The sequence below is a fragment of the Hemiscyllium ocellatum genome, unplaced genomic scaffold (assembly GCF_020745735.1).
Source record: "Hemiscyllium ocellatum isolate sHemOce1 unplaced genomic scaffold, sHemOce1.pat.X.cur. scaffold_1661_pat_ctg1, whole genome shotgun sequence".
NCBI lineage: Eukaryota > Metazoa > Chordata > Chondrichthyes > Orectolobiformes > Hemiscylliidae > Hemiscyllium > Hemiscyllium ocellatum.
In genome coordinates, this window is record NW_026867842.1 from 1 (window position 1) to 11,672 (window position 11,672).

Sequence of the window (11,672 nt, forward strand, 5' to 3'; positions counted from 1 at the left end):
AAAGCTGGGTGGGGAGCAGTGAAGAAGATGCAGAGATGCCTGTGTCCGTGTATACCAGTCACTGAAAGTCAGCGTGTAGGTGCAGCAGGCAGTGCAGAAGGTAAATGATATGATAGTGAGAGAATTTGCGTACAGGAACAGGGATGTCTTGCTGTAATTGTATGGGGCCTTAGTGAGTCCACTCCTGAATATTCAAACCAAAACTGGTTCAGTGACAGGAGACAGAGGGTGGAGGCAGAAATTTGTTTATGTGACTGGGCCCAGTGTGCAGTGGGATACCACAGGGATCAGTGCTGGGTCCCTTATTGTTCAGGATGTATTGAAACCACAGGCCTGGATCCAACTTCTGGACAGATGGAACTTACCCCTGATAAATGTGAGGTGATGAACTTTGGACAATGTAACAGGTGAATAAAGTATTGATGAAATCATATGGGACACTTGCCTTTATCATTTCAGGTATAGATGAGAAGACCAGGGAAGATATGTTGGAGCTATTCAGAATTTTTGTTAGGCCACAGCTGGAGTACTGTGTGCAGTTCTGGTCACCACGCAATCGGAAGGATGGGATTGTATTGGAGGGGGTGCAGAGAATAGTCACCAGGATGTTGCTTGGGATGAAGCATTTCAGCGATGAAGAGAGGCTGGATAAACTCGGGTTGTTTTCTTTGAAGCAGAGAAGGTTGAGAGGACCTGATAGAGGTGTAAACGGCTATGAGGGGAATGGACACAATGAATAGAAAGCAGTTGTTCCTCTTCTTCGGAGTTGGCACACATTCACTGTGAAAGACAGGAGCTTCATAGGGGATTTGAAGAGGAGATTTTCACCCAGAGGGTGGTGGGGGTCTGGTTTGCATTGTCTGGGCTGGTAGTTGAGGAGGACTTTTAAAAGTACTTGGATTAACCCTTGAAATATCATAACATTTAAAGCTATGGGCCTTGTGTTGGAAAGTTGGATGAATGCAGGTTTACTGTAGTTTGGATGGTACAGGTACAATGGGTCGAAGGGCCTCTTCTGTACTGTGCGATTTTACGATTGTATTGTGTGCAGTTTTGGTCTACTTATCTGAGGAAAGATGTTCTGGCTGTGGAGGGAGGGCAGCGAAGGTTTACCAGGCTGACTCCTGGGATGACAGCAATTAGACTTAGATCTGATGAGAAACTGGATCAGTTAGGATTATATTCACTGGAGGTTAGAAGATGATGGGGAGTCACACTGAAAACTCTAGAATCCTAACAGGACAAGACAGGATGTTCCTGATGACGAAGGAGTCCAGAATCAAGGATTAAAGTTTAAGGATACGGGAAAGGACATTTAGAGCTGAGATGGAGAGAAATATTTTCATTCTACAGGAAGCCTGTTGAAGTTTCTGTCACTGAAAGCAGTTCAGCTCAAACCACTGAATGTTTTCCAGAAAGGGCACAATACAGTTCTTAGAATGAAAGGGATCAAAGGTTATGGGGATGAAGCAGGAACAGGCAACTGAGTTGGATGATCAGCCATGATCATATTGAATGGCAGAACAGGCTCGAAGGGCTGAATGGCCTATTCCTGCTCCGAGTTTCACTGTTTGAGAGATTGTTCATCAACGTGGAACCATATTGAATAAGAGAAAAAACATTTGCCTTGGGTTAGGAATTAGTTTGGAGATAGGAGACAGTGTGTGGAAATAATGTGTGTGTCCTCCAATGAGCAAGAGGTGAATAGTGGTGTGCCCAGGGATCCGTCCTGGGACTTTAGCATTTCATAATATTTCTGAATGACTTGGATGAAGGAATAGAGAGCCATATATCCAAGATTGCTGACCACACTGAGTGAGGCAGCTAGGAGGAGGTTACAGAGATGGGGAGGGTGGATGGACAAGGAGGGACTTCAGAACAAGGACGAGAATTTGAAAATCGAGGTGTTATTGGACCGGGAGCCAATGTCGCTCAGTGAGGACGGTGGGGGATGGGGATGGGATTTGTTGCGAGTTCGGATACGGGCAGCAGAGTTTTGGGGTGAGCTGAAGTTTACAGAGGGCAGTGGCTGTGATGTGGCCCAAGACAACATTAGAATGGTCATGTTTGGAGTCCCAAAGCAACGAGTGGGACTTTCAGTGAGTGATCTCTGTGCTGTGGAGGATTTGGGGCTCAGATCAGCCTCAAAGATGAGGCCAAGATTGTAAGGAATCTGGTACTAAATAAAAGCCGAAAAAGCTGCAGATGCTGCAAATGAGGAACAAAACAGAAATTGCTGGAAAAGCTCGGCAGGTCTGGCACCATCTGTGGAGAGAAAGCAGAGTTAAAATTTTGGGACGTGAACCTTCTCAGAACTGTTCTGAGGAAGGGTCACTCGACCTGAAAGGTTAACTCTGATTTCTTTCCCCAGATGCTGCCAGACCTGCTGAGGTATTCTGTTTTTGTAAAGAGTCTGGTTGAGCAGCAGACAGTGCTCAGGGAGAGGGATGGAGATTGTACCGGAGCTGAAGAGGATGACTTTGATCTTCCCAATGTGTTTCCCAGTGAGCCTGGCTCCTCAGTCCTGACTGCTCTTAGCTGCTGTGATTGTCACTGATTGGACACTTATTATTAGAGATTCTGACCACAGCAGAAAGCCCCAGTGTAAAAAATAACTGCAAAGACTGTCAGATCGCAAGGTTGAAACTTCACCAAGTGAGGAAGTGAAAGAAGGAGCTCGGAGCAGCTGGACATTTGTTACTGAGACGGGAGAAAACTGTGAACTGTCTGCACTCCCTGGAATCTGACAGCACATAAGAACATTAAAACCAGGAGCAGGAGCAGGCTCTCTGGCCTCTTGGGCTGCTCTGCCATTCAGTAAGATCATGGCTGATCTTTTCATGGCCTCAGCTCCCCTACCCACCTTTTCACCAAAACCCTTGATTCATTTACTGTTCAAAAAATTACCTAAATCAGCTTTAAAAACATTTACTGAGGAAACCTCAACGACTTCGCTGGGCAGGGAATTCCATAGATTCACCACCCTCTGGGTGAAGAAGTTCCTTCTCAATTTAGTCTTAAATCTGCCCCCCCACCCCCCCCCCACCTGTGGTGTCTGTGAGTGATCCAATTATTCCCACTGCCCCCTCTCTCCCCATAACCCAGCAAATCTTTCCTTTCAGCTCGATCTCCAGCTGCCTCTTGTTGACTTGGGTCCACAGCAGAGACTGTCCCTAACCTGGGCTCCAAGCTGGCATCTCATTCATTCATTGGGAGGCAAACTGCCTGGGCTGGGAAATGGATCTCAGGACCCTGAACATTCCCTCTCCCCTCCTGAGGGACATTTGATGCTGAGGTTTAGTTCTGTGGAGCTGTTTAATATATGCCTACCATACACACTTCTCCATTCTGTGTGTAAAAGGCTGGAGCCTGCCAGCAGGATATTCAACTGCAGGAGCCGTCATCAATTTGACCAATTCTGACCACACCCACTCTCCGTAAACTTTCAACTAATTACTAAAATCAAATCTGTCAATCTCCTCCTTGGTATGAGACAGGGAAGGGGCCATTTCATTCCAGACAATTTGGAATTTATGGAGCACAGATGGAGTAAGCTGAGAGAGGACATCAGAATGTTGGAGTTTGGAGGTGGGATGAGCAGGAATAAGAGTTTCTGTGGTCAAGGGGCTGATGTAATGCAGAGACAAACAATGTAGTGGAGATTGAAATAAGAGACCTAGGTGATGGAGAGGAAGTGGGGTTTGAAGCTCCAATACTGGAGGGTCCAGGGGGAAAGAAGCTCAGGCTTATTGCTGTCCATTGGACATTCCAGTGGGATGGAGGCCCATGTTTCCTGATCTCTGTTGGAGGTTCCAATTGAGTCCCATGGAATTGGAATGTTGGCATTTCTTGCAGCAATTGGAATCTTGGTATTTATTATAAAAGGACTGAATTACAGAAATAAAGAAATATTGTGACAATTCTATTAGGCATTGGTGAGACCACATCTGAAGCATTGTGTCCAGTTGTGGTCTCCTTACTTGGTGAAGGATATGGTGGCACTGGATTCAGTTCAGAGGATGTTCACCAGACTGATTCCCCGGATGATAGGGCTGCCATATGAGGAATGGTTGAATAGCTAGGGCTTGTACTCACTGGAATTCAGTTGTATGAAGGGGAGATCTGAGTGAAGTATATAAGATGCTAAAGGAGATTGATAGGGCAAGCATTGAACAGATGTACTCTCTTGTGGGCCAGTCTCGAACAAGAGGTCATAGACATAGAGTGAGAGGAGGTATGTTTAAAACTGAGATGAGGAGAAACTACAGGTGACAGAGTGGTGCAGTGGTGAGCACTGCTGCCTCACAGTGCCAGGGCCCCAGGTTCGACTCCACCCTCAGGCAACTGCATGGAGTTTGCACATTCTCCCCCTGTCTGTGTGAGCTTCATCTGTGTGCTCTGATTTCCTCCCACAGTCTAATGATGTACACGTTCAGAGGATTGGCCATGCTAATTTACCCATAGTGTCCAGGAAAGTGTAGGTTAGATTCATTAGTCATGGGAAATATAGGGTTACAGGGAAAAGGTTCCAGAATGGCTCTGGGTGGAATGCTCTTTGAAGGGTTGGTGTGGACTTATTGGGCTGAATGGCCTGGTTTCATACTGTATGGAATCTGTTCCATTCCAACTACTTCTCGCAGAAGGTTGCGAATCTGTGGATGTCAGTGCGCACCATCATCTCCACCCCCCTCCCCACTCCCCCCCCCCCTCCCCACCCCCTTCCTCAAGCACAGTGGAGGCAGAATCAATCAACAGATTCAAGAAAGAAACAGATATCTTTCTGATGAAAAGCAGGATAGAGGGCAATAGGTAGCCGTCTGGAAAGTGGAGAGGAGGTTAAGTTCAGCCATGATCATGTTAAATAGGAAACGGGTTTGATTACCTATTCCTGCTCCTCATTCCGAAGTTCAATCTTGCAATGAGATCCTTGTTTACTGGTCTGTATTGGAGGATCCATTCACAAAGAGTCACATCTTTACTGGTCTGTATTGGAGGAGCCAGTTTGAAGCTCGTCTATATTTACTGGTCTGCACTGGAGAGTTCAAAGAAATGGAGGCCTTTCTCTCCTGGTTTCTATTGGAGGGCCCAGTAGGAATAAGGTCCATGTTAACTAGGCTCTGCTCGAGTATTCAGTGGGAAATAGACCCATATTTACTGGTCTCCATTGGAGGCTCCAGCGGCAAAGATGCCTATGTTTAATGGTCTCTACTGGAGAGTTCTGTGGGAATGAATTCCATGCTTACTGGTCTCCACTGGACAGTCCAGTGGGACATGGATACTGTAGTGAGTGTGGGGCTCATTTCCTTTCTGTAGTAACTGTGTGATGGTCCAATCCTCATACCAATAAAACTGGAGCTTGACCATGGAAGGGGAAGGTGAGGGGAAAGGATTGGAACATGTTGTGAATGGATAGGATGGGTCAATGGGTCAGATCCTGTCCTATCCCTCCAGGTCATACTGATGGCCTGAGGATCTCCTCCCTCTGCTGGGCTTTCATGGAATGAGATTTGTGTCCAAACCAGTCCCCAGGAAGAATGGGCCAACAGCACAGAATTGCCCTTCATTTGACAAGAATCTGACCGTCTTCCTGAGAGAGGCCAAACCCTGGTCAATGTGGGAAATGGGCCTTTATTCCAGGAGTAGACATACTCCTGGTGTCAAGGGTTAACATCCATTAGATTTGGAGGAGATATAACCTGTATTTAACTTTTACCACTTGGGACCTTGTTGGAAAGGCAGAGAGTGTGCGTGTGTGTGTGTGAGAGAGAGAGAGAGAGAGAGAGAATGTTGACGAGAGAGACATAGAAGGGCAGGGTGTGAAAGTGAGAGAGAGCAGGCTAAAGAATCTCAGGCAGTGTAAGATGAGTAAAAGCGGGGGGAGAGAGAGAGGTAGAGAGAGGTAGAGATGGTGGAGTTGAAGAATAGAGATAGAGCGAGATAGAGTATGAGACAGTGTGACTGAGAGAGAGGGGACAGAGAGAGAGACAGACAGACAGAGTAGGTGTGAGACAAAGAGTAGAGGCAATCCAGTGAAAGAGAGAGACAGACGTGCAGAGATGTTCTGGTCACCATATTATGAGAAAGATATGACTGTACTCGAGATGGTGCAAAGATTTCCCAGGATGCTGCCTGGCCTGGAGGGTGTGAGCTATGAGGAAGGATTGGAAAGTTTGGGATTGTTTCTCTTGGAGCAGTGAAGGTTGAGAGGGAACCTGCTGAAGGGCAAAAAGATTATGAGAGGCAGGGATAGAGTGGACAGGAAGGCAACTTTTTCCATGAATAGAGGGATCAATATCCAGGGACAGAGATTGGAGATTACACAGACATACAAAGATAGAAATAGAGAGCAGGAGTAGGGTTAGGTTTAGGGTTAGGGTTAGGGTTAGGGTTAGGGATTGGCCCTGTGAGTCTGTTCTGCCATTCAATATGACCATGGCTGATCCTCTCCCTCAATGCCAAGCTGGGATTGATGTTGCTAGATCATTGATGATCAGTAGAGACTTGTTAAATGCTGTTCATGTCATTGAACTTTTGATTGAGAGAGACACAGAAGACACACACAGACAGAGACAGAGAGCAAGTGTACATTGTGAGATTGAGTGAGAGAGGGCGAGGCATTTAATTGCTGCCCCAGGACTCACTGTTCCAATGTCCTGGAATAATGCCTGCTAGAGAGTGACTGGAGGGAGGGAAACAAAGAGAGAGTGAGGCAATTAGAGATTGAGGGTATAAGGAGAGAATGAGTGAGGAATTAGGTAGTAATATAAGTGAAGGAGAAGAATGAATGATCAGAAAGAGAGAGAGAGAGAGACCAACCAAAACAGAAGGGAGGGAGATAAACAGAATGTCAAACATACATGGAAAAAAGGAAAGATAGAAGTGGTTATATAATTGGGAGAGGACAGAGTCGGAGACGGAAATAGAAAAAGAGAGAGAAAGTCAACGAATAACAAGAACGTATACAAGAGAAGGGTGAGAAAGAGAAAAAAGGGAAAAGGGAGAAAGAAAAGAAAGGATGAGAGAGAGAGAGAGAGGAGAGAGAAGAGGAAGTGTGAGGGGCTGACGTGGCTCTCTCTGCCTGATACCATTTACATACTGAGGAACACCCAGTCAGACTCTCACAGGCTGCAGCTTTATAAAGCAGAGCCCAGTGAAGGGAGAGTTTATCAGGAACCAGGCACAGGGACAGGAGCACACACCATGATTTCACACATCCAGCTGATCTGGCCCCTGGCATTCTGTGTCGCAGGTACAAATCTCTCTCCTTCCACCTTGAATCTTTAGCTGCTCTCCATTTCACTCCAATTCCACTGACTTGTGATTGAAGGGAAAATGCTGAAACCAGAGGAATGCTCAGTGTCTCCAACAATCTCTCATTTGACCGGCTCTTTCTGTGACAGTTCTGACTTCACTGTGTTTCTCTCTGACCCCTCAGGTATCAATGGAGAGATTATCATGACCCAGTCTCCCCCGGTGTTGTCAGTGGAACTGGGCCAGACCGCAACCATCACCTGTACGGCCAGTCAAGACATTAGCAGCTACCTCAGTTGGTACCAGCAGCGAGAAGGTCAGAAACCCTCTCTCCTGATCTATGATGCAACATCTCGATACACAGGAGTCTCCGAGCGATTCACCGGCAGTGGATCAGGGACCAGTTACACCCTGACAATCAGCAACGTTCAGAATGAGGATGTCGCTGACTATTACTGTCAGAACAGCTGGTATAGCAGCTCCGCTCAACACAGTGATACAGAGCCATACAAAAACCTCAAGACACACAGCACCGCCTCATGCACTGACACATCAATCAGTTATATAAAATGTATAATAATGGACACACAGTCCCACAGCCTGAACTGTCACATCCACAATTAGATACAAATGAAACTGAACAAATTACCCCATGCTGGGATTGTCACTGTCCATGACACACTCCAGTCCCTGTGGTGTCCACCGCTCACTGAAGGCCTCAAGTTTCCCTCTGACACTCCATGACCACGCGTGAAGAACAGCTGCAAGATTTAATATCGAAAAATAAATTTCACAAAGCTCCCAAGCCCAGCTGGACACAGAGAGAGATGGAGACAGAAAGACACATGAATGAGGGAGAGACAGAGAGGGGCAGAAAGAAGTTGAGAGTGAACGAGAGACTGGGAGACAGGGAGAGGTTGAGAGTGATGGGGGGAAGCAGAGAGCAGAGGTTTTTGTACAGCCTCTGCACTGGGAGCTCTCACTGTGGGACACGTTCGGTAAAGGAACCAAGCTCAGACTGAGTAAGTAAACCTCAATCCTCTGTTATTAACCCTTTCAATACTGAAACACACTTTCTAAAATACAGTTACTGATTTGTTGAAGGTGTTAGTGGGGAGCTGCAGTGAACGAAATGGTTGATTAAGGAGCACTGTGTCTAACAGTTGTCCAACCGTACCACTTCAGTTCCATTGCCCCCTTTAAGAAGCAAGATATAAGTCAGTCAGTTTTACTCACCGTGTGGAGGAGCTCTGTCCATTTGCAGCCTGTGGTCCCATTCCTGCAGCATGGAGTGAAATCAGTGAGTAGCCTCCTGCCAGTCTCAGTGTGACGGACACGGGGCAGAGTTTGATGTGAGCTCTGGCTCCCTGTCCCAGTCTCTGATCTCACTGACCTCAGCAGCAGCAGCAGCAGCAGCAGCAGCAGCAGCAGCACAGTGAGACACCGAGCTCCCACCTCCCCCAGCTTTAACTCTGCTCAATCACACAATCACAGAATAGTTACAGTGCACAAGGAGGCCATTCCGTCCATCCTGTCTGTACTGGTTCTCCGACTGAGCAATTCACTGAGTGTCATTCTCCTGCCTTCTCCCTGTCACCCTGCACATTGTTCCTTTTCAAATAACAGTCTCATTCCCTTCGGAATGTTTTAATTGAAGCTGCCTCCACCACACTCTTAGGCAGTGCATTCCACACCTTAACCACCCACTGGCTGAAAATGTTGTTCCCCATCTCACTTTTGTTACTTTTACTTATTACTTTAAATCTGTGTTCTCTCGGTCTCAATCCTTTCTCAATTGGGGACATTCTCTCCCTATTTACCCTGTCCAGGCCCCTCCTGGTTTTAATTCCTCAATCAAATCTCTCAGCCTTCGCCAAAGAAGACAGTCCCCAATTCTCCAATCAATCTGTATAACTGATGTTCCTCATCCCTGGAAGGATCTTCAGGAATATTTTTTGCCATTTCTACAAAACTTCAGCTCCTTCCTGAATTATTCACATTTTCTATGACCCTCATGATTTTATAAACCTTTACAAGGTCACTCCTCAGACTCTTACGTGTCAGAATAAAAAGTTTCAGCTTTTCCAGCTTCTCATCGTCATGGAGTCATACAGCGTGGAAACAGACCTTTCAGTTCAACTTGTCCATACTAACCAGATATCCTAAATCACCTCATCCCATTTGCCAGCATTTTGCTTACATTCCTCAAAACCCTTCCGATTCATGTACCCATCCCAATGCGTTTTAAATGCTGTAATAGTATCTGCCTCCAATACTTACTCTGGCAGCTCGATCCAGACACATACCACCCTCTGTGTGACAAGTTACCCCTCAGGTCCCTTTTGAATATTTTGCCTCTCACCTTAAACCTATGCCATCTTGTTTTGGACTCCCTTTCCCAAAGAAAAGGCCTTGGATATACACCCTGTCCATTCCCCTCATGATTGTATAAACATCTATAAGGTCACCCCGAAGCCTTAGATGCTGTAGGAAAAATAGACCCAGTTTCTTCAGCCTTTCCCTATAGCTCAAACCCTCCAATTCCTGGCCATGTCCTTGTAAATCTTTTCTGCAGCTTTATAAGTTTAACAGCATCCTTCCTATTTTCGAGGTGATCAGGATTGTTCACATTATTGCCAAAGTGGCCTCACTAATCTCCTGTACAGCTGCAACATGATGTCCCAACTCCTATACTCAAAATAGTGACCAATAAAAGCAAGTGTACCCAACACCTTCTTCATCACCCTGTCTACTTGTGACCCCACTTTCAAGTAATAATGCACTTGCATCTTCAATCCGAGGTCTCTTTGTTCAGCAACACTCCACAGGGCCCTCCCATTAACTGTCTAACTCCTGCCCTGGGTTGCCTTTCCAAAATGCAACATCTCACAGTTATCTAAACTGAACTCCATATGCTACACCTCTGCCCATTGCCCCATCTGATGAAGGTCCCGCTGTACTCTGAGATGAATTTCTTCGCTATCCACTATCGTACCAATTTAGATATCATCTACAAACTTACTGTAACTCCTATATTCACATCCAAATCATTTCTATAAAATAGTGAATCCAGCACCAATGTTAGTGGCACACAGCTATTCACAGATCTCCAGTCTGAAAAGCAACCTTTTACCACCACTCCTGTCTCCTATCTTCAATCCAATTTTTTTATCCCAATGGCTCACTCCCCCTGGATCCCATGTGGTCTAACCTTACTAACCAGTCTATCATGTGGAACCTTGTCAAAAACTTTACTGAAGTCCATATTGACAATGTCTATTGTTCTATCTCCATAAATCTTCTTTGTCACCTCCTCAATCAAATTCAGGAGACATGATTTCCTATGCATAAAACCACATTGATTATCCAAAGAATGTAAATCCTATCCCACAGAATCCACTCCAACATCTTACCCAACACTGACATCAGGCTCACTGGTCTATAATTCCCTGGCTTTTCCTTACAGTCTTTCTTTCTTAAATAATGGCATAACATTAGTCAACCTCTCTGGTTCTCCAGCACCTTACCCATAGTTGTCAGTGATACACATATCTCAGTAAGGGGCCCAGCAATCTCTTCCCTAGTTTGCCACAATGTTCTGGGATACACCTGATCAGGTCCTAGGGTTTATCTACTACTTTTATGTGTTTTCAGATCTTGAGCGTCTCCTCATTTGTGTGTGGTCTCTTTTCAAGACATCACTATTTTTCCAAATTCCCTAGCTTTCTCCACAATATATACTGACCTGAAATATTTGTTTGGGATCTCACCCATGTCTTGTGTCTTACCAAAATATAGCACTCACATGTATCTGAATTAAACTCCATCTGCCATTCCTCAGCCCACTGGCCCAGTTGATCAAGATTCCATTGTATTCTTAGACAGCCTTCTTCACTGCCAATGATTAGATTAGAGCCTCTACGGGGTCGAAACAGGCCCTTCTGCCCAAAAAGTCCTCACCGATCCTCCGAAGAGTAACCCACCCAGACCCATTTCCCTCTCAGTAATGCATCTAACACTGTGGGCAATTTAGCATGGCCAATTCACCTGACCTGAACATCTTTGGACCATGGGAGTAAACCAGAACACCCGGAGGAAACCCACGCAGACACAGGGAGAATGTGCAAACTCCACACAGACAGTTACCCAAGGCTGGAATCGAACCTGTGACCCTAGCTCTGAGAGGCTGCAGTGCTACCCACTGAGCCACCGTGCTGCCCCACCTGAGCCACCACTGAGCCACCGATGCCACCTGAAAATTCACCTGAACACACTCTCACAACTCTGGGCCCTTCCTGCCCATTACACTGCTACTATCCCAGTCTATATTCAGAAGCTAAAGACCGCCCCGCCCATTTATAACAACTCTATCATATTTGCAGGTCTCTGTAAATTCATGCATTTGTATTCTTCCACATCCT

The 11,672-nt window shown here is 46.0% G+C and overlaps 1 gene segment (V, D, J or C); it reads left to right on the top strand.

The window, feature by feature from the left end:
- Window positions 1-7,181: 7,181 nt before the first annotated feature.
- On the top strand, window positions 7,182-7,875 carry LOC132810333 (immunoglobulin kappa variable 3-15-like). The segment is given in 2 exon segments: window positions 7,182-7,249; window positions 7,436-7,875. Coding segments are annotated over 2 exon segments (489 nt in total).
- Window positions 7,876-11,672: the final 3,797 nt, after the last annotated feature.